At 39.0% G+C, this 24,978-nt stretch overlaps 1 protein-coding gene across 10 annotated transcripts in view; it reads left to right on the top strand.

The window, feature by feature from the left end:
• The window catches only part of LanB1 (laminin subunit beta-1), a 229,242-nt gene that overhangs the window by 143,375 nt on the left and 60,889 nt on the right, over positions 1 to 24,978 (top strand). For 7 of the 10 annotated variants that reach the window (XM_070094540.1, XM_070094536.1, XM_070094535.1 and 4 more), the window contains 4 exons: positions 214 to 413; positions 666 to 698; positions 11,729 to 11,825; positions 16,744 to 16,935. In XM_070094540.1, coding sequence (XP_069950641.1) covers positions 214 to 413; positions 666 to 698; positions 11,729 to 11,825; positions 16,744 to 16,935 — 522 coding nt within the window. The remainder of the gene's footprint in view (positions 1 to 213; positions 414 to 665; positions 699 to 11,728; positions 11,826 to 16,743; positions 16,936 to 24,978) is intronic. The other 3 variants (XM_070094534.1, XM_070094538.1, XM_070094542.1) reach the window with 1 other exon arrangement.

The raw sequence follows: 24,978 nt of genomic DNA, 5'->3' as shown, positions 1-24,978 counted from the left end.
AGGAATAGGGCTATAACAGTAGTGTATATTTTAAATTCTCAGTGGCAGTAGCCACTAGAAATTTAAATTCTATTTTTTTAAGGAGCACTGTATAGTACTCTGTTTTGGGACTCGTTTCATCCCAATTCTTTGTTTTTTGCTGTAAGACTAATACGTCTTTCAGGTATTCTGTAATCCAAGCTAGTACATACTGCGTGTCACCTTATGTTTCAGAATGTGTGTGCAATATCCTGGGTACAAATCAGTCCATTAGTGTATGTGATCATGAGACAGGACAGTGTCCATGTCTTCCCAATGTACTTGGCCTGGAGTGTAACAGCTGTGCTCCCAACCACTGGAAGATTGCTTCAGGTGAAGGCTGTGAGCCTTGTGCTTGTGACCCTGTAGGATCTTTCTCAGATCAATGTAATGAGGTGAGATTTATTTCCATTTGTTATTTGTTCACTTTAGAAATAATGGCAGATTATGATAAGGGTTAAATTGAGAAGGAAATAAATGATAAGATAACAAAGGGTGGGGGAATTTTGAATTTAGAATGGTGTATTATATATTTTTTTTTTGATTGACATTAAGCATTGTTATTGACTTTTCCTTGTGTAAATATTACTGTGGTAAGATTTCTTATTTATTACTTCAATATTTGTAATCCAAATCTATCATTTCAGCAATATAGACAAGGCTATAGTCAGAGTAATTCAGTAAGTAGGAGTATAAGATTGAGAGCAAAACTAATAACTAGATCATGTAATATATTACACAATGGTTATGCTTACAATAATAAAACAGTGTTTTTCTTGTTTGCTTGAAATAATTCTCAATTGATCTTTAACTGTAACATGATGATAAATATTCCTCTTATATTTCACCGTAGGCAGTCTCCTTTTAACAAAAATTAAAATTAAGCACCGTGTATTAGGACATTGTTTCTTTAAGGAAATATTTAATTAGCAGTCTGGTAGCACTACATCAGCACCTTCAAACAGGCTTGGATGTGCACAACCGCTTTTCTTATTTTTGCCATATTATATTAATTTAATTTTTCTCTTATACAAAATTTTTAATTAAAGGTCATTCAATGTCGTCATATTAATCGTATACATTTGAAAAATAAGACATGTGCTACACTGGTATTTCTGAAACATTTTGCAGGCAAAATAATAGACAGTTGAAAAAGAGATTCTGAGGTGTTGAGTCTTTCAGCCTTGATTGCAGTGGAGAGGTAATTTTGAGTTCAATCCTGCTGTCCTGATAAAAGTTGTTCAGTTCATAGTGTTGATCACTTTAAAGTAGAGGCATGTTGATGGAGCTATAATTACTGGACCAGAGGTGAGGTGCAGTAGGCCATCTGGCCTATGTTAGGAAAATACATTGCAGATTCAGCCCTTCTCATACATAACACACCAATAATTAGTAGAGCAATGTTGAAGATGTCCTCTGTGCCAAGATACTGTGATGTTGCTGTATCAGACAAGTATTATATTTATGGCATACAATGATGACAATTAGATGGAAATCTCTTCTTTAGTATCTCTTCAGTATCACATACAAATGATAGTTTTGGAAATATATTTGCCTTTTTGTTATAATAGATTGTCCACTATCACTTCTATCATTTTGCTAATATGGACATTTCAGATTATGACCAAAACTCTTTAAACTGTAATGGATATGTTCTATTTTACCCTACAGTATATTATACAATTGAGGGTAAGGCATCAGCTGCTCTAGATACCATTTCAGGGTCATCCTCAGTGAAAAAGTCTAAGTCATTCAGTAAGTCAGTCAAATCATTCAGTCAAGTCAGTCATTCAGTAAGTCAGTCATTCAGTAAGTCAGTCAGTCACACAAACTCATGTTTACATCTTTTTATGTGTACAAAGTAACACTTCATTACGACCACAGGTTATCTCTTGTCTAATATCCGTGTTTTCTTTGTTAATTCTAAGACTTAAATGCTTATACTTTTTCTTGCCACTCTCAGCAACACTGGTATGCCTACTGGGTGTCATGATTTGCTTGGCAGATACAAGATATGGTAATTAAAAGATCAAAACACAATTCACAAATACAGCTAGCTTATAGCAGAGAAGGAGAACTGGACACGTATGAAGTACGAATGGTGGGGTGGTGTTCGGGGGTGGCAGAGGATGGCAGGACATCTCCCCCGCTGATCCACAACAAGGCGGCCACTTGAGGAAAAGGGAATTTGTTTTTCCCTCCCGCAAACTGAACAGTGTTAAATTAATTTTACAAAGTGTTGTATAAAATTGTGCCGCAATTCTTCAGTCGTGCTATACCCAAATCGTGCCAAATAAACTCGTGTTAAATGACGATCTACTGTATATACCCTGATAATTATACTTGTGTGTACCTGTACCTAAATAAACTTACACACTGTGCTGGCGTGCAGGTACACATTAAAGTCACTTAAGAGTCTCTCACTAGTCTTGATGCCATGATAATGATAACAATAATTCTAATACTAATACCGTGGTACCCCAAGTTTCGTACAGCTCCCAACTCGAACAATTATGCAAGTGTATTTTTGTAAGTGCTTTTGTAAGTGTATTTTTGGGGGTCTGAAATGGACTAATCTAATTTACATTATTCCTTATGGGAACAGATTTGTTCGGTAACAGCATTCGAACAGTCTTCTGGAAGGAATTATGGCCGAAACTTGAGTTACCACTGTACTAGGGTACATTAAATGTCATATATTATGTTAATATACACTTCTTTTTTTTTTTTTCAACTAGTCGGCTGTCTCCCACTGAGGCACGGTGACCCAAAAAGAAAGGAAATCCCCAAAAAGAAAATACTTTCATCATCATTCAACACTTTCACCTCACTCATACATAATCACTGTTTTTGCAGAGGTGCCTAAATACAACAGTTTAGAAGCATATATAAAGATATGTAGCATATATAAAGATATGTAGCATTGGAGGCAAAGAGGGGAATGTATGAGAGTATAGTTTTACCAACGCTCTTATATGGGTGTGAAGCGTGGGTGATGAATGTTGCAGCGAGGAGAAGGCTGGAGGCAGTGGAGATGTCATGTCTGAGGGCAATGTGTGGTGTGAATATAATGCAGAGAATTCGTAGTTTGGAAGTTAGGAGGAGGTGCGGGATTACCAAAACTGTTGTCCAGAGGGCTGAGGAAGGGTTGTTGAGGTGGTTCGGACATGTAGAGAGAATGGAGCGAAACAGAATGACTTCAAGAGTGTATCAGTCTGTAGTGGAAGGAAGGCGGGGTAGGGGTCGGCCTAGGAAGGGTTGGAGGGAGGGGGTAAAGGAGGTTTTGTGTGCGAGGGGCTTGGACTTCCAGCAGGCATGCGTGAGCGTGTTTGATAGGAGTGAATGGAGACAAATGGTTTTTAATACTTGACGTGCTGTTGGAGTGTGAGCAAAGTAACATTTATGAAGGGATTCAGGGAAACCGGCAGGCCGGACTTGAGTCCTGGAGATGGGAAGTACAGTGCCTGCACTCTGAAGGAGGGGTGTTAATGTTGCAGTTTAAAAACTGTAGTGTAAAGCACCCTTCTGGCAAGACAGTGATGGAGTGAATGATGGTGAAAGTTTTTCTTTTTCGGGCCACCCTGCCTTGGTGGGAATCGGCCGGTGTGATAATAAAAAAAAAAAAATGTAGCATATCCCTACAAACTGAGAATATCCCGAACCCCTCTTTTAACCATTTCGGGGTTTCGGACGTACTAGTACGTCTTACGCGCAGGGATTTTTGGCGTACTAGTATGTATAAATTCTAGCGCCGTCAAATCTAGTGAGAGAAAGCTGGTAGGCCTACATATGAAAGAATGGGTCTATGTGGTCAGTGTGCGCAGTATAAAAAAAATCCTGCAGCACACAGTGCGTAATAAGAAAAAAAAAAACTGTTTTTGGATTAAAACAGCGACTTTGCACTGTACTTTCGTATGGTATTTATTGTTGTATTCTAGTTTTCCTGGTCTCATTTTATAGAATGGAAGACATATTACAGAAATTGAGATGATTTTGACTGATTTTACAATGAAAAGTACCTTGAAATTGAGCTCAAAGTAGCAGAAATGTTCGATTTTTACCAAAGATCAAAAGTAAACAAATCATACTAAGCGTCCAATACACGTCAACTGGTGAGTCTAATATTCTTTCACAAGTGAGCCGATATTATTTATACCATTTCTACACTAATACAGTAGTCTGCATAACAGTAAATCTTCTATTTTTTTGTGAGAATAAAAATTCAAAGTGGAAAGCAAAAGAATGTAAAAGGGGTGTGGGAACATGACTAATGAACAGAGGAAATGTTGTTTTAGTGCCAGGAATGTCTTTCTTGTTTATTCTGTACTCTATTCGGAAATTGGCATCTTTTGAAATTTATGTGAAATTGGCAAAATTGCTAAATTCTGACCACTGTATTGGATAGTTGAAATCGGTAAATGGGTAGTTTCTTGTACGCATTCGATAGAAGAAATGGAGTTCTAGCGAAATAGTTATGATTTTTGTTGACTAGTACACTGGAATTGGCCAAACATAGGGCTCAAAGTGGGCAAAATCGCCGATGCGTAAACATCGTCGAGACCGCTAACTTTGTGAGAGCATATTTCCATGAGTTTTCCATCAAATTTCATACTTTTGGTGTCATTATGATTGGGAAAAGATTTTTTTTTTTTTTTTTTTTTTTTTTTTTTTTTTTTAAATTTGGCCGACCCTTAGAATAAGTCTCTAAGAGGACCTGCTGACCCCCAAAGGGTTAAAGTGCAGGCATTGTACTTCCCATTTCCAGTAGTCAAATCCGGTTATATAAAAATTTTTCTTTCAACACATCGGCCATGTCCCACTGAGGCGGGGTGGCCGAAAAGGAAAAATGAAAGTTTCTCCTTTTATATTTATTAATATATACAGGAGAAGAGGTTACTAGCCCCTTGCTCCCTGCATTTTAGTCGCCTCTTACAACACACATGGCTCACGGAGGAAGAATTCTGTTCCACTTCCCCATGGATATAAGAGGAAATAAAAAAGAACAAGAACTAGAAAGAAAATAGAAGAAAACCCAGAAGGGTGTGTATATATATGTTTGTACATGTATGTGTCGTGTGACCTAAGTGTAAGTAGAAGTAGCAAGACATACCTGAAATCTTGCATGTTTATGAGACAGAAAAAAGACACCAGCAATCCTACAATCGTGTAAAACAATTACAGGTTTCCGTTTTACACTCACTTGGCAGGACGGTAGTACCTCCCTGGGCGGTTGCTGTCTACCAACCTACTACCTAGGCTATATAAAAATAACTGGATTAATATAGACATTTTCACTAATCCATCTATGATTTTTTTTTTCAACAAGTCAGCCATCTCCCACCCAAAAAGAAAGAAAATCCCCAAAAGGAAAATGCTTTCATCATCATTCAACACTTTCATCTCACTTGCACATAATCACTGTCTTTGCATAGGTGCTCAGATACAATAGTTTAGAAGTCCCTCCAAACTGTCAATATCCCACACCCCTCCTTTAAAGTGCAGGCATTGTATTTCCCATTTCCAGGACTCCAGTCTGGTTAACAGGTTTCCCTAAATCCCTTCACTAAATATTAACCTGCTCACACTTCAACAGCTTGTCAGGTCCCAAAAACCATTCGTCTCCATTCACTCCAATCTAACATGCTCACATGCTTGCTGTAAGTCCAAACCCCTCTCCCACAAAACCTCCTTCACCCCCTCCCTCCAACCTTTTCGAGGACGACCCCTACACCTCCTTCCTTCCCCTACAGATTTATACTCTCTCCAAGTCATTCTACTTTGATCCATTCTCTCTAAATGACCAAACCACCTCAACAACCCCTCTTTAGCCCTCTGATTAATACTTCTAGCAACTCCACACCTCCTAATATTCACACTCCAAATTCTCTGCATAATATTTACACCACACATTGCCCTTAGACAGGACATCTCCACTGCCTCTAGCCGCCTTCTCGTTGCAGAATTTGCAACCCAAGCTTCACACCCATATAAGTGTGTTGGTACCACTATACTTTCATACATCCCCTTCTTTGCCTCCATAGACAACGTTTTGTGTCTCCACAGATACCTCAACTCACCACTCACCTTTTTTCCTTCATCAGTTCTATGGTTAACCTCATCCTTCATAAACCCATCCACTGACAAGTCAGCGTGCTACATAACATAAACATGTTACACACACCCTCAGTAGAATAAATTTGGCATAAATATGAGACGTGGTAGCTGGATGGCTTTTGGAGTGATGGTAAGAATTATGTTTTCTCTGGTCAAACACCAGAGAAAATGTGTACACAGTGGTATTACTGGGGATAACAGGTACATCTTGCTACTTCTACTTACACTTAGGTCACACTACACATACATGTACATGTTTATTTATACACACTCACCTGAGTTTTCTTTGATTTTCTCTTAATAGTTCTTGGTCTTATTACTTTTCCTTTAATATCCATGGGGAAGTGGTATAAGAATCTTTCCTCCGTAAGCCATGCGAGTTGTAAAAGTCAACTAAAATGCTGGAAACAATGGGCTAGTAACCTCTTTTCCTGTAATAATTAATAAAAAGAATAAGAAGAAAATTGTCAAAGTGGGAAGTCTGAATGTGCGTGGATGTTGTGCAAATGATAAGAAAGAGATGATTGTGGATGTTATGAATGAGAAGAAGCTGGATGTCCTGGCTTTAAGTGAAACAAAGCTGAAGGGGGTGGGAGAGTTTCAGTGAAGAGGAATAAATGGAATTAGGTCAGGGGTTTCAAATAGAGTTAGAGCTAAAGAAGGAGTAGCAATAATGTTGAAGGATAAGTTATGGCAGGAAAAGAGGGACTATAAATGTATTAATTCAAGGATTATGTGGAGTAAAATAAAGGTTGGATGTGAAAAGTGGGTTATAGTAAGCATATATTCACCTGGTGAAGAGAGAAGTGTAGAGAGAGAAAGATTTTGGGAAATGTTGAGTGAATGCGTGGGGAGTTTTGAACCAAGTGTGAGAGTAATGGTGGTTGGGGATTTCAATGCTAAAGTGGGCAAAAATGTTGTGGAGGGAGTAGTAGGTAAATTTGGGGTGCCAGGGGTAAATGAAAATGGGGAGCCTTTGAGCTGTGTGTAGAAAGAGGTTTGGTAATAAGTAATACATGCTCTATGAAGAGGATAAATAAATATACAAGGTATGATATAGCACATAATGAAAATAGTTTGTTGGATTATGTATTGGTGGATAAAAGGTTAATGGGTAGGCTCCAGGATGTACATGTTTATAGAGGGGCAACTGATGTATCGGATCATTATTTTGTTGTAGCTACAGTTAGAGTAAGAGGTAGATGGGAAAAAAGGAAGGTGGCAACAACAAGTAAGAGGGAGGTGAAAGTGTATAAACTAAGGGAGGAGGAAGTTCAGGTGAGATATAAGCAACTATTGGCAGAAAGGTGGGCTGGTGCAAGTATGAGTAGTGGGGGGCTGGAAGAGCATTGGAATAGTTTTAAAAATGCAGTATTAGAATGTGGGGCAGAAGTTTGTGGTTATAGGAGGGTGGGTGCAGGAGGAAAGAGGAGTGATTGGTGGAATGATGAAGTAAAGGGTGTGATAAAAGAGATAAAGTTAGTGTATGAGAGGTTTTTACAAAGCAGAAGTGTTATAAGAAGCGTAGAGTATATGGAGATTAAAAGAAAGGTGAAGAGAGTAGTGAGAGAGTGCAAACGGAGAGCAGATGATAGAGTGGGAGATTCACTGTCAAGAAATTTTAATGAAAATAGGAAAAATTTTGGAGTGAGTTAAACAAGTTAAGAAAGCCTAGGGAACAAATGGATTTGTCAGTTAAAAACAGAGTAGGGGAGTTAGAAGATGGGAGAGATGGAGGTTTTGGGTAGATGGTGAGAATATTGTGAGGAACTTTTAAATGTCGGCGAAGAAAGGGAAGCGGTAATTTCGTGCACTTGCCAGGGAGGTATACAGTACCATCTTTTAGGAGTGAAAAAGAACAGGATGTGAGTGTGGGGGAGGTGCGTGAGGCATTACGTAAAATAAAAGGGGGTAAAGCAGCTGGTACTGATGGGATCATGACAGAAATGTTAAAAGCAGGGGGGGATATAGTGTTGGAGTGGTTGGTATTTTTGTTTAATAAATGTATGAAATGTTAAAAGCAGGGGGGGATATAGTGTTGGAGTGGTTGGTACTTTTGTTTAATAAATGTATGAAAGAGGGGAAGGTACCTAGGGATTGGCAGAGAGCATGTATAGTCCCTTTATATAAAGGGAAAGGGGACAAAAGAGACTGTAAAAATTATAGAGGAATAAACTTACTGAGTATACCAGGAAAAGTGTACGGTAGGGTTATAATTGAAAGAATTAGAGGTAAGACAGAATGTAGGATTGCGGATGAGCAAGGAGGTTTTAGAGTGGGTAGGGGATGTGTAGATCAGGTGTTTACATTGAAGCATATATGTGAACAGTATTTAGATAAAGATAGGGAAGTTTTTATTGCATTTATGGATTTAGAAAAGGCATATGATTGAGTCGATAGAGGAGCAATGTGGCAGATGTTGCAAGTATATGGAATAGGTGGTAAGTTATTAAATGCTGTAAAGAGTTTTTATGAGGATAGTGAGGCTCAGGTTAGGGTGTGTAGAAGAGAGGGAGAGTACTTCTCAGTAAAAGTAGGTCTTAGACAGGGATGTGTAATGTCACCATGGTTGTTTAACATATTTATTGATGGGGTTGTAAAAGAAGTAAATGTTAGGGTGCTCGGGAAAGGGGTGGGATTAAATTATGAGGAATCAAATACAAAATGGGAATTGACACAGTTGCTTTTTGCTGATGATACTGTGCTTATGGGAGATTCTAAAGAAAAATTGCAAAGGTTAGTGGATGAGCTTGGGAGTGTGTGTAAAGGTGGAAAGTTGAAAGTGAACATAGAAAAGAGTAAGGTGATGAGGGTATCAAATGATTTAGATAAATTTTTTTTTATATCAAATTGGGGAGGAGTATGGAAGAAGTGAATGTTTTCAGATACTTGGGAGTTGACGTGTTGGCAGATGGATTTATGAAGGATGAGGTTAATCATAGAATTGATGAGCGAAAAAAGGTGAGTTGTGCATTGAGGTATACGTGGAGACAAAAAAACATTATCTATAGAGGCAAAGAAGGGAATGTATGAAAGTATAGTAGCACCAACACTCTTATATGGGTGTGAAGCTTGGGTTGTGAATGCAGCAGCGAGGAGGCGGTTGGAGGCAGTGGAGATGTCCTGTCTAAGGGCAATGTGTGGTGTAAATATTATGCAGAAAATTCCGAGTGTGGAAATTAAGAGAAGGTGTGGAGTTAACAAAAGTATTAGTCAGAGACCTGAAGAGGGGTTCCTGAGGTGATTTGGTCATTTAGAGAGAATGGATCAAAGTAGAATGACATGGAGAGTGTATAAATCTGTAGGGGAAGGAAGGCGGAGGAGAGGTCGTCCTCGAAAAGGTTGGAAGGAAGGGGTAAGGGAGGTTTTGTGGGCGAGGGGCTTGGACTTCCAGCAGGCGTGCATGAGCATGTTCGATTGGAGTGAATGGAGACGAATGTTATTTGGGACCTGATGATCTGTTGGAGTGTGAGCTGGGTAATATTTAGTGAAGGGATTCAGGGAAACCGGTTATTTTTATATACCCAGACCTAAGTCCTGGAAATGGGAAGTACAATGCTTGCACTCTAAAGGAGGGGTTCGGGATATTAGCAGTTTGGAGGGATATATGTATTGTGTATCTTTATACATATATGCTTCTAAACTGTTGTGTTCTGAGCACCTCTGCAAAAACAGTGATTATGTGTGAGTGAGGTGAAAGTGTTGAATGATGAAAGTATTTTCTTTTTGGGGATTTTCTTAATTTTGGGGTCACCCTGCCTCGGTGTGGGAGATGGCCGACTTGTTAAAAAAAAAAAAAAAAAAAAACTGTAGAAAATTATTCCTTTTGTATGCCTTCACTTTTAGCTATTTGTTTATTCTACTGCACTAATGTGAAGACAGTTTGTACACAATGTAAGTGTTTGTATTGTGGGGTAAATGCTTCACAAACTCATGCAAATGTACTTGTTTTAGCCAAAAATAGACAAGTATTAATACATGTTTCTTCTGACCAATTAACTCCCCTTATGCCTTCATTTGTTTACATTCTTGGCATCTCTCACCTCTCTTGTTTATGCTAGATCTAAGGGTAGTAGTTAAAAATGATTATGCTCAGAGAACAAGGTATGTCGATAGTAATAATAATCACTATGGGGCAACTTTAAATTTGTCTTATATTTCATGTAGTTATGGTAGCTGGTGTGGGAGCTACCACACCTGACTTCCTACAATAACTTCTACTTATCTCTCACCCTACATTACGACTACAAATATTTTAAGGTAAGTAATGAATGTACTGTGTATGTATTTTAATTTTGATTGCTTTTTAATGCCTAGTTCTACTGTTAACTTAATGTGTGTTAGCATAAAATTGTTATCTGGCATTTATATGCATTTATTAATGGAAAAAATGGCATTCCACTTTATAGCGATTTCTGCTTTATGGCGGTAGCCTGGAACCTAACCTGCCGTATAAGTGGGGCCCTACTGTACCATTCTTTTGTTTCACTTCTGGGCCCATCAAGCTACTGTTTGAGCTTGGTTCTCTCCATATTTTCATAGTACAGTAAATTTAAATAATTTCTCAATAGTAAAGTTAAACAGGCTGAGGATTTTCTCTTTGATGATATACAGTATATGTCATTGTATCTTTCAGTATTTTTGGCTTTGCTCATTTTTATTGCATACTGATATTTTTGTAATTGAATAATGAATTTTCAAACAGAGTATCAAAAGATGTCCAATATATTATGAATGAAAATTCAAAATTAATTGATGCCTACAGATCATGCAGTGGTTCATAGTTTATTCATTGTCATTTTTGGTTTTTCACTAAACAAATCTCAGAACCTTCATTCAGTGTTACTTTTTTTATTGTTCAGTACCGTATGTACAGTATTCATGAAAACTGGTATTGTAATAGTGATATGTTTTGTGTAGGCCTTTTTTTTTTTTTTTTTTTGATACTGTAATATAATGCACTGATATTTGTGCTAAAGGCAATGTGTTGAGTTTGGTGTGCCTTCAAAGAATGTTATTAACTGTTGTTGTCTTAAACTAGTACTGTGTGCCATGTGTTATGCACTAACAAATATTAAGAATAAATTTCTCAGAACATTAATGCAGTGTCTCACCAATTAATATTACATATTCAAAATTTTGCAACTACTATTTCAGTAAATCTTTTTATGTATATACAGCCTCTCCTCACTTAGCTACGTACTCGTTTACCGACACCTCAGACTTACAACGGGCTCTCTGACCAGTATTCATACCTAAATAATGTATATTAGAGCTGATTTCATCTATTCTGTTTATTTCAATATACAGTACACTACTGTATAAACATTTAAAAACATACCAGAAATGTTATAAGTGGTGCAAAGGTGACATTAAAACAATATCAAAGATGGTTGACACAAACTCGCTACCATTATAGTATGATCCTCAGTGACGAATTCGTTTAACGATGTGGTCTTAGGAATGGAACTCCGTCATTAAGTGAGGAGAGGCTGTACGTATATCACTTCATTGAATAAAAATATTCTAAGCTGATTATAGTTGTACTGTTTCATTTATAAACCTTTCTTAATATCTCTTTCTTTTTCTAATATAGTTTGATGGGATATGCGAGTGCCGTCCTGGATTTGGCGGCCGCCAATGCAACCAATGCCAGAGCAACTTCTATGGAAATCCTCGGATAGAATGTTTAGGTATGCAGATATTTTGATCACGTACCATAATTTTTTTATTTGTATAATATCAGTAGTGTTGTTCAAGAGTCCCATTCAGTTTCCCAATTCATAGGATTTTGGTTGAAACTTGAGAATCATGATTTATCATTTTAATATATAAAAATCACTAGACTTGGAAATTCTTTCTCAAGTTTCAGGGGTTACTATATCATTTGCATATATTTTACATACATGATGAAAATCAGCTTCCATTTTAGTAAATTTTTTAGTTTAATTATATCCAAAGCAGCAGGGGTGGCACCAGAATTTCTATACTGGGGTTTTAGGATGGCTATTTGGTTAGAAAAGAGGGCTAAGAGACTTGTTTTGAAGCAGCGTTATTTTTTGTTTTTTCAACAAGTCAGCCGTCTCCCACTGAGTCAGGGTGACCCAAAAAGAAAGAAAATCCCCCAAAATAAAATACTTTCATCATCATTCAACACTTTCACCTCACTCATACATAATCAGTGTCTTTGCAGAGGCACTCAGATATGACAGTTCAGAAGTCCCTCCAAACTGTCAATATCTCAAACCCCTCTTTTAAAGTGCAGTCATTTTACTTCCCATTTCCAGGACTCGAGTCTGGCTAACCGGTTTCCCTAAATCTCTTCATTAAATATTACCCTGCTCACACTCCAACACCTCGTCAGGTCCCAAAAACCATCCATCTCCATTCGCTCCTATCTAACACACACACACACTTGCTGGAAGTCCAAGCCCCTTGCCCACATAACCTCCTTTACCCCCTCCCTCCAACCTTTTTGAGGACGATCCCTACTTCTCCTTCCTTCCCTTACAGATTTATACACTCTAAATGACCAAACCACCTACACAATCCCTCTTCAGCCCTCTGACTAATACTTTTAGCAACTCCACACCTCCTAATATCCACACTCCAAATTCTCTGCATAATATTTACACCACACATTGCCCTTAGACAGGACATCTCCACTACCTCCAGCCACCTACTCGCTGCAGCATTTACAACCCAAGCTTCACACCCATATAAGAGTGTTGGTACCACTATACTTTCATACATTCCCTTCTTTGCCTCCATAGATAACATTTTTTGTCTCCACAGATACCTCAGCGCACCACTCACCCTCTTTCCTTCATCAGTTCTGTGGTTAACCTCATCCTTCATAAACCCATCCGCTGACAAGTCAACTCCCAAATATCTGAAAACATTCACTTCATTCATGCTCCCTCTCTCCAATGTGATATCCAATTTTTCTTTATCTAAATCATTTGGTACCCTCATCACCATACTCATATCTATGTTCATTTTCAACTTTCTACCCTTACACACCCTCCCAAACTTGCCCACTAACCTTTGCAACTTTTCTTTAGAATCTCCCAGAAGCACAGTATCATCAGCAAAAAGTAACTGTGTCAACTCCCATTTTTTACTTGATTCCCCATAATTCAATCCCACCCCTCTCCCCAACACCCTAGCATTTACTTCTTTTACAACCCCATCAATAAATATATTAAACAACCATGGTGACATTACACATCCCTGCCTAAGACTTACTTTTATCAGGAAGTAATCTCCCTCTCTCCTTCACACCCTAACCTGAGCCTCACTATCCTTATAAAAACTCTTTACAGCATTTAGTAACTTACTACCTATTCCATACACTTGCAACATCTGCCACATTGCTCCCCTATCCACTCTGTCATATGCCTTTTATAAATCTATAAATGCAATGAAAACTTCCCTGCCTTTATCTAAATACTGTTCACACATATATGCTTCAATGTAAACACTTGATCTACACATCCCCTACCCACTCTAAAGCCTCCTTGCTCATCTGCAATCCTTCTGTCTGTCTTACAATAGTAACCCTACCGTACACTTTACCTGGTATACTCAGTAAATTTATTCCCCTATAATTTTTACAGTCTCTTTTGTCCCCCTTCCCTTTATATAAAGGAACTATACATGCTCTCTGCTAATCCCCAGGTACCTTTCCCTCTTTCATACATTTATTAAACAGAAGTACCAACCACTCCAACACAATACAGTGAACCCCCGCCTTACGATATTGATCCATTCATGAGAGCTCATCGTAAGACGAAATTATCGTATGGCGAATTAATTTTCCCCATAAGAAATAATGGAAATCAGATTAATCCATGCAAGACACCACAAAGTATGAAAAAAAAAAAATTTACTACATGAAATAATCATTTTAATACACACAAACTTAAGAAGACATGCACAAATATAATACTCTACTAAGAATACAATACATGACAGTTACCTTTATTGAAGATCTGGTGATGATTGATGGGATGGGAGGAGGGGAGTGTGAAAGTTGTTATTGTTTAGAAGGGAATCCCCTTCTATTAGGACTTGAGGTATCGAGTCTTTTTCCAGTTTTACTTCCCTTCTTCTTTTGTACTTAGCAATTATCTCTTTCTTCATTTCCATGGTAATTTTCACCCTTTTTCCTGCAGGGTTGGCATTAGAAGCTTTCTTGGGGCCCATGGTGACTTATTTTGCAGGTACAACCAGGTTAGGGTGTGTAGAAGAGAGGGAGACTGCTTCCCAGTAAAAGTAGGTCTTAGACAGGGATGTGTAATGTCACCATGGTTGTTTAATATATTTATAGATGGGGTTGTAAAAGAAGTAAATGCTAGGGTGTTTGGGAGAGGGTTGGGATTAAATTATGGGGAATCAAATACAAAATGGGAATTGACAAAGTTACTTTTTGCTGATGATACTGTGCTTATGGGAGATTCTAAAGAAAAATTGCAAAGGTTAGTGGATGAGTTTGGGAGTGTGTGTAAAGGTAGAAAGTTGAAAGTGAACATAGAAAAGAATAAGGTGATGAGGGTATCAAATGATTTAGATAAAGAAAAATTGGATATCAAATTGGGAAGGAGGAGTATGGAAGAAGTGAATGTTTTCAGATACTTGGGAGTTGACGTGTCGGCAGATGGATTTATGAAGGATGAGGTTAATCATAGAATTGATCAGGGAAAAAAGGTGAGTGGTGCGTTGAGGTATATGTGGAGTCAAAAAACGTTATCTATGGAGGCAAAGAAGGGAATGTATGAAAGTACAGTAGTACCAACACTCTTATATGGGTGTGAAGCTTGGGTTGTGAATGCAGCAGCGAGGAGACTGTTGGAGGCAGTGGAGATGTCCTGTCTAAGGGCAATGTGTGGTGTAAATATTATGCAGAAAATTCGGAGTGTGGAAATTAGGAGAAGGTGTGGAGTTAATAAAAGTATTAGTGAGAGGGCTGAAGAGGGGTTGAGGTGGTTTGGTCATTTAGAGAGAATGGATCAAAGTAGAATGACATGGAGAGCATTTAAATCGGTAGGAGAAGGAAGACGGGGTAGGGGTTGTCCTCGAAAAGGTTGGAAGGAAGGGGTAAGGGAGGTTTTATGGGGGGCTTGGACTTCAAGCAGGCGTGCATGAGCGTGTTCGATAGGAGTGAATGGAGACGAATGATACTTGGGACCTGATGATCTGTTGGAGTGCGAGCAGGGTAATATTTAGTGAAGGGATTCAGGGAAACCGGTTATTTTTATATAGCCAGACTTGAGTCCTGGAAATGGGAAGTACAATGCCTGCACTCTAAAGGAGTGGTTTTGGAATATTGGCAGTTTGGAGGGATATGTTGTGTATCTTTATACATATATGCTTCTAAACTGTTGTGTTCTGAGCACCTCTGCAAAAACAGTGATTATGTGTGAGTGAGGTGAAAGTGTTGAATGATGATGAAAGTATTTTCTTTTTGGGGATTTTCTTCCTTTTTTGAGTCACCCTGCCTCGGTGGGAGACAGCCGACTTGTTGAAAAAAAAAACACTAAAAACACTGTGGTAATATGAAATGTACCGAATGTATGCGTGAATGCGACCGCACTGGCTGGCTTGTAAACACTGGCACACACGGGGCAGCTGAGGCCACGTGGGACGTGTCCCGGACGAATCGCATGAGGCGAGTTTTTTAGCGTGAGGCGAGGCAAAATTTTTGCGTTAAAATGTATCGTATGGCGGATTTAACATAACGCGATGCCATCGTAAGGTGGGGGTCCACTGTATCTCCCCCTGCTTTTAACATTTCTGTCATGATCCTGCCAGTTCCTGCTGTTTTGCCCCCTTTCATTCTACGTAATGCCTCATGCACGTCCCCCACATTCACATCCTGCTCTTCTTCACTCCTAAAAGATGTTATACCTCCCTGACCAGTGCATGAAATTACCGCCTCCCTTTATTGTGTCCATTTGCTCCTATCTAACATGCTCTCACACGCTTGCTGGAAGTCCAAGCCCTCACGCACAAAACCTCCTTTACCCCTTCCCTCCAACCTTTCCTGGGCTGACCCCTACCCCACTACAGATTTATACACTCTTGAAGTCATTCTTTTTCGTTCCATCCTCTCTATATTTCCAAACCATCTCAATAATCCCTTCTCAGCTCTCTGGATAATAGTTTTGGTAATCCCGCACTTCCTCTTCCTCTCCAAACTATGGATTTTCTGCATTATATTCACACTACACATTGCCCTCAAACATGACATCTCCACTGCCTCCAGCCTTCTCCTTGTTGTAACATTCACCACTCATGCCTCATACTCATACAAGAGCATTGGTATAACTATATGTACTCTCATACATTCCCCTCTTTACTGTCATGGATCAAGTTCTTTGTCTCCACAGACTCCTCAGTGCACCACTTACCTTTTTCCCATTGTCAATACAGATTTTGTTCTCACAAATTTTTGATCCACAGTCTTTTTTTTTGTAATGTATTTTGTTGTAGATAATGAGGGAGTGCAGTAGTAAGATTTTCACCGTTCATTTTGAGAAAATATGAGAGTTCTATTAGAAACTCATAATTATAAATACTGATTCTCATAGTCCTGCATATTCTTTTCAGCATGCAACTGCAACTTTGAAGGTTCAGAAACTCTTCAGTGTGATCATGATACTGGACGATGTAAGTGTTTGGAAGGTATTGGTGGAAATAAGTGCGATGTATGTGCACGAGGGTTTACTGGCAGGGCACCACGTTGTCATCCATGTGGAGAGTGTTTTGACAACTGGGATTTTATACTCACAGAATTGAAAGGTAAGTAATGTTATGTGATTTAAGTCCCCTGTGTGCTGAATATTTGTGTATTGTTCCAGCCATAATATTGTGACTATTCTTTTCAGCATTTAGTTCACCAAAAAACATTTTTAACATTTTCAGTGATGTAGCACCTACTACCTCCCTTGTAGCCCTTTCACTGTCATGACCCCTGAAATTGAAAGTATAAATGTGTTGTGATTTTTTAAAAAATAAAGATTTTCTTCTGAAATGGTAGAGAACATTTTTTCCCAAGGCAATGATGCAAAACTCTGAAATGTGGAGAACTTGCAAAATTTTGCAGACACAAAGTTGGTAGCCTGGGCACAATTAATGCATTGGCAATTTCATCAAGTTTGAGTCGTATTTTAAGCATTTCTATTGCTCAATTCGACCAAATTCATAACTGTTTTGCTTGTAAGCCTTCTGTTCTATTGAGTGCAAGAAACTGCCTATTTAACTATCAGAACTACCCTATATAGTATACAGAATTTGGCAATTTGGCCAATTTTACACACAATTAAATAATCCAATTTACAGAGCCCAAAATAAACAATATAGGCATTCCAGTCAGTAAAACATCTGTCCTCTGTTCATTAATCATGTTCCTAGGCCTATTCTGTATAACACTTACCCGTCCTGCCATATGACTGTGAAACAGAAACCTGTAACTGTTTTGCATGATGGTAGGATTGCTGGTTTCTTTTTCTGTCTCATAAACACACTAGATAACAGGGATATCTTGCTACTCCTACTTACACTTTGGTCACACTTCACAGACACGCACATGCATATATATGTATATACATACATCTAGGTTTTTCTCCTTTTTCTAAATAGCTCTTGTTCCTCTTTATTTCTTCTATTGTCCATGGGGAAGTGGAAAAGAATCTTTCCTCCGTAAGCCATGCGTGTCGTATGAGGCGACTAAAATGCCGGGAGCAATGGGCTAGTAACCCCTTCTCCTGTAGACATTTACTAAAAAAGAGAAGAAGAAAAACTTTATAAAACTGGGATGCTTAAATGTGCGTGGATGTAGTGCGGATGACAAGAAACAGATGATTGCTGATGTTATGTATGAAAAGAAGTTGGATGTCCTGGCCCTAAGCGAAACAAAGCTAAAGGGGGTAGGGGAGTTTCGGTGGGGGGAAATAAATGGGATTAAATCTGGAGTATCTGAGAGAGTTAGAGCAAAGGAACGGGTAGCAGTAATGTTGAATGATCAGTTATGGAAGGAGAAAAGAGAATATGAATGTGTAAATTCAAGAATTATGTGGATTAAAGTAAAGGTTGGATGCGAGAAGTGGGTCATAATAAGCGTGTATGCACCTGGAGAAGAGAGGAATGCAGAGGAGAGAGAGAGATTTTGGGAGATGTTAAGTGAATGTATAGGAGCCTTTGAACCAAGTGAGAGAGTAATTGTGGTAGGGGACCTGAATGCTAAAGTAGGAGAAACTTTTAGAGAGGGTGTGGTAGGTAAGTTTGGGGTGCCAGGTGTAAATGATAATGGGAGCCCTTTGATTGAACTTTGTATAGAAAGGGGTTTAGTTATAGGTAATACATATTTTAAGAAAAAGAGGATAAATAAGTATACAAGATATGATGTAGGGTGAAATGACAGTAGTTTGTTGGATTATGTATTGGTAGATAAAAGACTGTTGAGTAGGCTTCAGGATGTACATGTTTATAGAGGGGTCACAGATATATCAGATCACTTTCTAGTTGTAGCTACACTGAGAGTAAAAGGTAGATGGGATACAAGGAGAATAGAAGCATCAGGGAAGAGAGAGGTGAAGGTTTATAAACTAAAAGAGGAGGCAGTTAGGGTAAGATATAAACAGCTATTGGAGGATAGATGGGCTAATGAGAGCATAGGCAATGGGGTCGAAGAGGTATGGGGTAGGTTTAAAAATGTAGTGTTAGTGTTCAGCAGAAATTTGTGGTTACAGGAAAGTGGGTGCGGGAGGGAAAAGGAGCGATTGGTGGAATGATGATGTGAAGAGAGTAGTAAGGGAGAAAAAGTTAGCATATAAGAAGTTTTTACAAAGTAGAAGTGATGCAAGGAGGGAAGAGTATATGGAGAAAAAGAGAGAGGTTAAGAGAGTGGTGAAGCAATGTAAAAAGAGAGCAAATGAGAGAGTGGGTGAGATGTTATCAACAAATTTTGTTGAAAATAAGAAAAAGTTTTGGAGTGAGATTAACAAGTTAAGAAAGCCTAGAGAACAAATGGATTTGTCAGTTAAAAATAGGAGAGGAGAGCTATTAAATGGAGAGTTAGAGGTATTGGGAAGATGGAGGGAATATTTTGAGGAATTGTTAAATGTTGATGAAGATAAGGAAGATGTGATTTCGTGTATAGGGCAAGGTGGAACAACATCTTGTAGGAGTGAGGAAGAGCCAGTTGTGAGTGTGGGGGAAGTTCGTGAGGCAGTAGGTAAAATGAAAGGGGGTAAGGCAGCCGGGATTGATGGGATAAAGATAGAAATGTTAAAAGCAGGTGGGGATATAGTTTTGGAGTGGTTGGTGCAATTATTTAATAAATGTATGGAAGAGGGTAAGGTACCTAGGGATTGGCAGAGAGCATGTATAGTTCCTTTGTATAAAGGCAAAGGGGATAAAAGAGAGTGCAAAAATTATAGGGGGATAAGTCTGTTGAGTATACCTGGCAAAGTGTATGGTAGAGTTATTATTGAAACAATTAAGAGTAAGATGGAGAATAGGATAGCAGATGAACAAGGAGGCTTTAGGAAAGGTAGGGGGTGTGTGGACCAGGTGTTTACAGTGAAACATATAAGTGAACAGTATTTAGATAAGGCTAAAGAGGTCTTTGTGGCATTTATGGATTTGGAAAAGGCGTATGACAGGGTGGATAGGGGGGCAATGTGGCAGATGTTGCAGGTGTATGGTGTAGGAGGTAGGTTACTGAAAGCAGTGAAGAGTTTTTACGAGGACAGTGAAGCTCAAGTTAGAGTATGTAGGAAAGAGGGAAATTATTTCCCAGTAAAAGTAGGCCTTAGACAAGGATGTGTGATGTCACCGTGGTTGTTTAATATATTTATAGATGGGGTTGTAAGAGAAGTAAATGCGAGGGTCTTGACAAGAGGTGTGGAGTTAAAGGATAAAGAATCACACATAAAGTGGGAGTTGTCACAGTTGCTCTTTGCTGATGACACTGTGCTCTTGGGAGATTCTGAAGAGAAGTTGCAGAGATTGGTGGATGAATTTGGTAGGGTGTGCAAAAGAAGAAAATTGAAAGTGAATACAGGAAAGAGTAAGGTAATGAGGATAACAAAAAGATTAGGTGATGAAAGATTGGATATCAGATTGGAGGGAGAGAGTATGGAGGAGGTGAATGTATTCAGATATTTGGGAGTGGACGTGTCAGTGGATGGGTCTATGAAAGATGAGGTGAATCATAGAATTGATGAGGGGAAAAGGGTGAGTGGTGCACTTAGGAGTCTGTGGAGACAAAAAACTTTGTCCTTGGAGACAAAGAGGGGAATGTATGAGAGTATAGTTTTACCAACGCTCTTATATGGGTGTGAAGCATGGGTGATTAATGTTGCAGCGAGGAGAAGGCTGGAGGCAGTGGAGATGTCATGTCTGAGAGCAATGTGTGGTGTGAATATAATGCAGAGAATTCGTAGTTTGGAAGTTAGGAGGAGGTGCGGGATTACCAAAACTGTTGTCCAGAGGGCTGAGGAAGGGTTGTTGAGGTGGTTCGGACATGTGGAGAGAATGGAGCGAAACAGAATAACTTCAAGAGTGTATCAGTCTGTAGTGGAAGGAAGGCGGGGTACTGGTCGGCCTAGGAAAGGTTGGAGGGAGGGGGTAAAGGAGGTTTTGTGTGCGAGGGGCTTGGACTTCCAGCAGGCATGCGTGAGCGTGTTTGATAGGAGTGAATGGAGACAAATGGTTTTTAATACTTGACGTGCTGTTGGAGTGTGAGCAAAGTAACATTTATGAAGGGGTTCAGGGAAACCGGCAGGCCGGACTTGAGTCCTGGAGATGGGAAGTACAGTGCCTGCACTCTGAAGGAGGGGTGTTAATGTTGCAGTTTAAAAACTGTAGTGTAAAACACCCTTCTGGCAAGACAGTGATGGAGTGAATGATGGTGAAAGTTTTTCCTTTTCGGGCCACCCTGCCTTGGTGGGAATCGGCCAGTGTGATAATAAAAAAATAAAAAATAACTTGCCCTATTTCTCGGATTAATAAAATATAACTAGGAATGATTGGTCATTGTTTAAGTTGTCCCAGTAATTGAAGTAGACCTAATAAAAACCCATAAAATAGACTGGGGGAAGGTTAGGGACCTTCCTCAGGATAATTGTCGAAAATAAAATATTTCCTCTCTTTACGCCCTATTTTAAGTTATGCAAGTACAGTGGTACCTCGAGTTTTGAACAACTCCAGCTCGAAGAATTATGTAAGTGTATTTTTTTAAGTGCTTTTGTAAGTGTATATTTGGGTGTCTGAAATGGACTAATCTAATTTACATTATTCCTTATGGGAACAAATTCATTCGGTAACGGCGCTCGAACAGCCTTCTGGAACGAATTATGGCCGAAACTTGAGGTACTGCTGTACTTCTTCTTCTGAAGCTGACAAAAATTGTATCTATTACATGTACACTAGTATGTCTTCCATTCTATCAATTCATTCCCAAAAACATCAAAGAAAACCATAAAAGCCACCCTAGAAAAACCTCAAACATGCTATTTTAAATCAAACACAAGGTCAGAAGTTTGTTTTTTCATCATGCACTGCATGGGGTAGATTTTTTTATATATTCTCATGTCTAGGCGGAAATTTACTGTTCACAGCATATTTCAGGGTGATTTTTTTTTTTTTTTTCAACAAGTCGGCCGTCTCCCACCGAGGCAGGGTGACCCAAAAAAAAAAGAAATCCCCAAAAAGAAAATACTTTCATCATCATTCAACACTTTCACCACACTCACACATTATCACTGTTTTTGCAGAGGTGCTCAGAATACAACAGTTTAGAAGCATACACATATAAAGATACACAACATATCCCTCCAAACTGCCAATATCCCAAACCCCTCCTTTAAAGTGCAGGCATTGTACTTCCCATTTCCAGGACTCAAGTCCGACTATATGAAAATAACCGGTTTCCCTGAATCCCTTCACTAAATATTACCCTGCTCACACTCCAACAGATCGTCAGGTCCCAAGTACCATTCGTCTCCATTCACTCCTATCTAACACGCTCACACACGCTTGCTCGAAGTCCAAGCCCCTTCCCCACACAACCTCCTTTACCCCCTCTCTCCAACCCTTTCGAGGACGACCCCTACCCCGCCTTCCTTCCCCTATAGATTTATATGCTTTCCATGTCATTCTACTTTGATCCATTCTCTCTAAATGACCAAACCACCTCAACAACCCCTCTTCTGCCCCCTGACTAATACTTTTATTAACTCCACACCTTTTCCTAATTTCCACACTCCGAATTTTCTGCATAATATTTACACCACACATTGCCCTTAAACAGTACATCTCAACTGCCTCCAACCGTCTCCTCGCTGCTGCATTTACCACCCAAGCTTCACACCCATATAAGAGTGTTGGTACTACTATACTTTCATACATTCCCTTCTTTGCCTCCATAGATAACGTTTTTTGACTCCAAATATACCTCAACGCACCACTCACCTTTTTTCCCTCATCAATTCTATGATTAACCTCATCCTTTATAAATCCATCCGCCAACACGTCAACTCCCAAGTATCTGAAAACATTCACTTCTTCCATACTCGTCCTCCCCAATTTGATATCCAATTTTTCTTTATCTAAATAATTTGACACCCTCATCACCTTACTCTTTTCTATGTTCACTTTCATCTTTCTACCTTTATACACATTCCCAGACTCGTCCACTAACCTTTGCAATTTTTCTTTAGAATCTCCCATAAGCACAGTATCATCAGCAAAAAGTAACTGTGTCAATTCCCATTTTGAATTTGATTCCCCAAAATTTAATCCCACCCCTCTCCCAAACACCCTAGCATTTACTTCCTTTACAACCCCATCTATAAATATATTAAACAACCATGGTGACATTACACATCCCTGTCTAAGACCTACTTTTACCGGGAAGTAGTCTCCCTCTCTTCTACACACCCTAACCTGAGCCTCACTATCCTCATAAAAACTCTTTACAGCATTTAATAACTTACCACCTATTCCATATACTTGAAACATCTGCCACATTGCTCCTCTATCCACTCTATCATATGCCTTTTCTAAATCCATAAATGCAATAAAAACTTCCCTACCTTTTTCTAAATACTGTTCACATATATGCTTCAATGTAAACACTTGATCTACACATCCCCTACCCACTCTGAAACCTCCTTGCTCATCCGCAATCCTACATTCTGTCTTACCTCTAATTCTTTCAATTATAACCCTACCGTACACTTTTACTGGTATACTCAGTAAACTCATTCCTCTATAATTTTTACAGTCTCTTTTGTCCCCTTTCCCTTTATATAAAGGGACTATACATGCTCTCCGCCAATCCCTAGGTACCTTCCCCTCTTTCATACATTTATTAAACAAAAGTACCAACCACTCCAACACTATATCCCCCCTGCTTTTAACATTTCTGTCATGATCCCATCAGTTCCAGCTGCTTTACCCCCTTTCATTTTATGTAATGCCTCACGTACCTCCCCCACACTTACATTCTGCTCTTCTTCACTCCTAAAAGATGGTATACCTCCCTGACCAGTGCATGAAATTACTGCCTCTGTTTCTTTCTTAACATTTAAAAGTTCCTCAAAATATTCTCGCCATCTACCTAATACCTTCATCTCCCCATCTACTAACTCCCCTACTCCGTTTTTAACTGACAAATCCATACTTTCCCTAGGCTTTCTTAACTTGTTTAACTCACTCCAAAAATTTTTCTTATTTTCATTAAAATTCTTGACAGTGCCTCTCCCACTCTATCATCTGCTCTCCTTTTGCACTCTCTCACCACTCTCTTTACCTTTCTTTTACTCTCCATATACTCTGCTCTTCTTATAACACTTCTGCTTTGTAAAAACCTCTCATAAGCTACCTTTTTCTCTTTTATCACACCCTTTACTTCATCATTCCACCAATCACTCCTCTTTCCTCCTGCCCCCACCCTCCTATAACCACAAACTTCTGCCCCACATTCTAATACTGCATTTTTAAAACTATTCCAACCCTCTTCAACTCCCCACTACTCATCTTTGCACTAGCCCACCTTTCTGCCAATAGTCGCTTATATCTCACCCGAACTTCCTCCTCCCTTAGTTTATACACTTTCACCTCCCTCTTACTTGTTGTTGCCACCTTCCTTTTTTCCCATCTACCTCTTACTCTAACTGTAGCTACAACTAAATAATGATCCGATACATCAGTTGCCCCTCTATAAACATGTACATCCTGGAGCCTACCCATCAACCTTTTATCCACCAATACATAATCTAATAAACTACTTTCATTACGTGCTACATCATACCTTGTATATTTATTTATCCTCTTTTTCATAAAATATGCATTACTTACTACCAAATCTCTTTCTACACATAGCTCAATTAAAGGCTCCCCATTTACATTTACCCCTGGCACCCCAAATTTACCTACTACTCCCTCCATAACATTTTTACCCACTTTAGCATTGAAATCCCCAACCACCATTACTCTCACACTTGATTCAAAACTCCCCACGCATTCACTCAACATTTCCCAAAATCTCTCTCTCTCCTCTACACTTCTCTCTTCTCCAGGTGCATACACGCTTTTTATAACCCACTTTTCACATCCAATCTTTATTTTACTCCACATAATTCTTGAATTAATACATTTATAGTCCCTCTTTTCCTGCCATAGCTTATCCTTCAACATTATTGCTACTCCTTCTTTAGCTCTAACTCTATTTGAAACCCCTGACCTAATCCCATTTATTCCTCTCCACTGAAACTCTCCCACCCCCTTCAGCTTTGTTTCACTTAAAGCCAGGACATCCAGCTTCTTCTCATTCAT

Source organism: Cherax quadricarinatus, chromosome 46 (genome assembly GCF_038502225.1).
Source record: "Cherax quadricarinatus isolate ZL_2023a chromosome 46, ASM3850222v1, whole genome shotgun sequence".
NCBI lineage: Eukaryota > Metazoa > Arthropoda > Malacostraca > Decapoda > Parastacidae > Cherax > Cherax quadricarinatus.
This window is presented reverse-complemented; position numbering and strand designations above follow the sequence as displayed.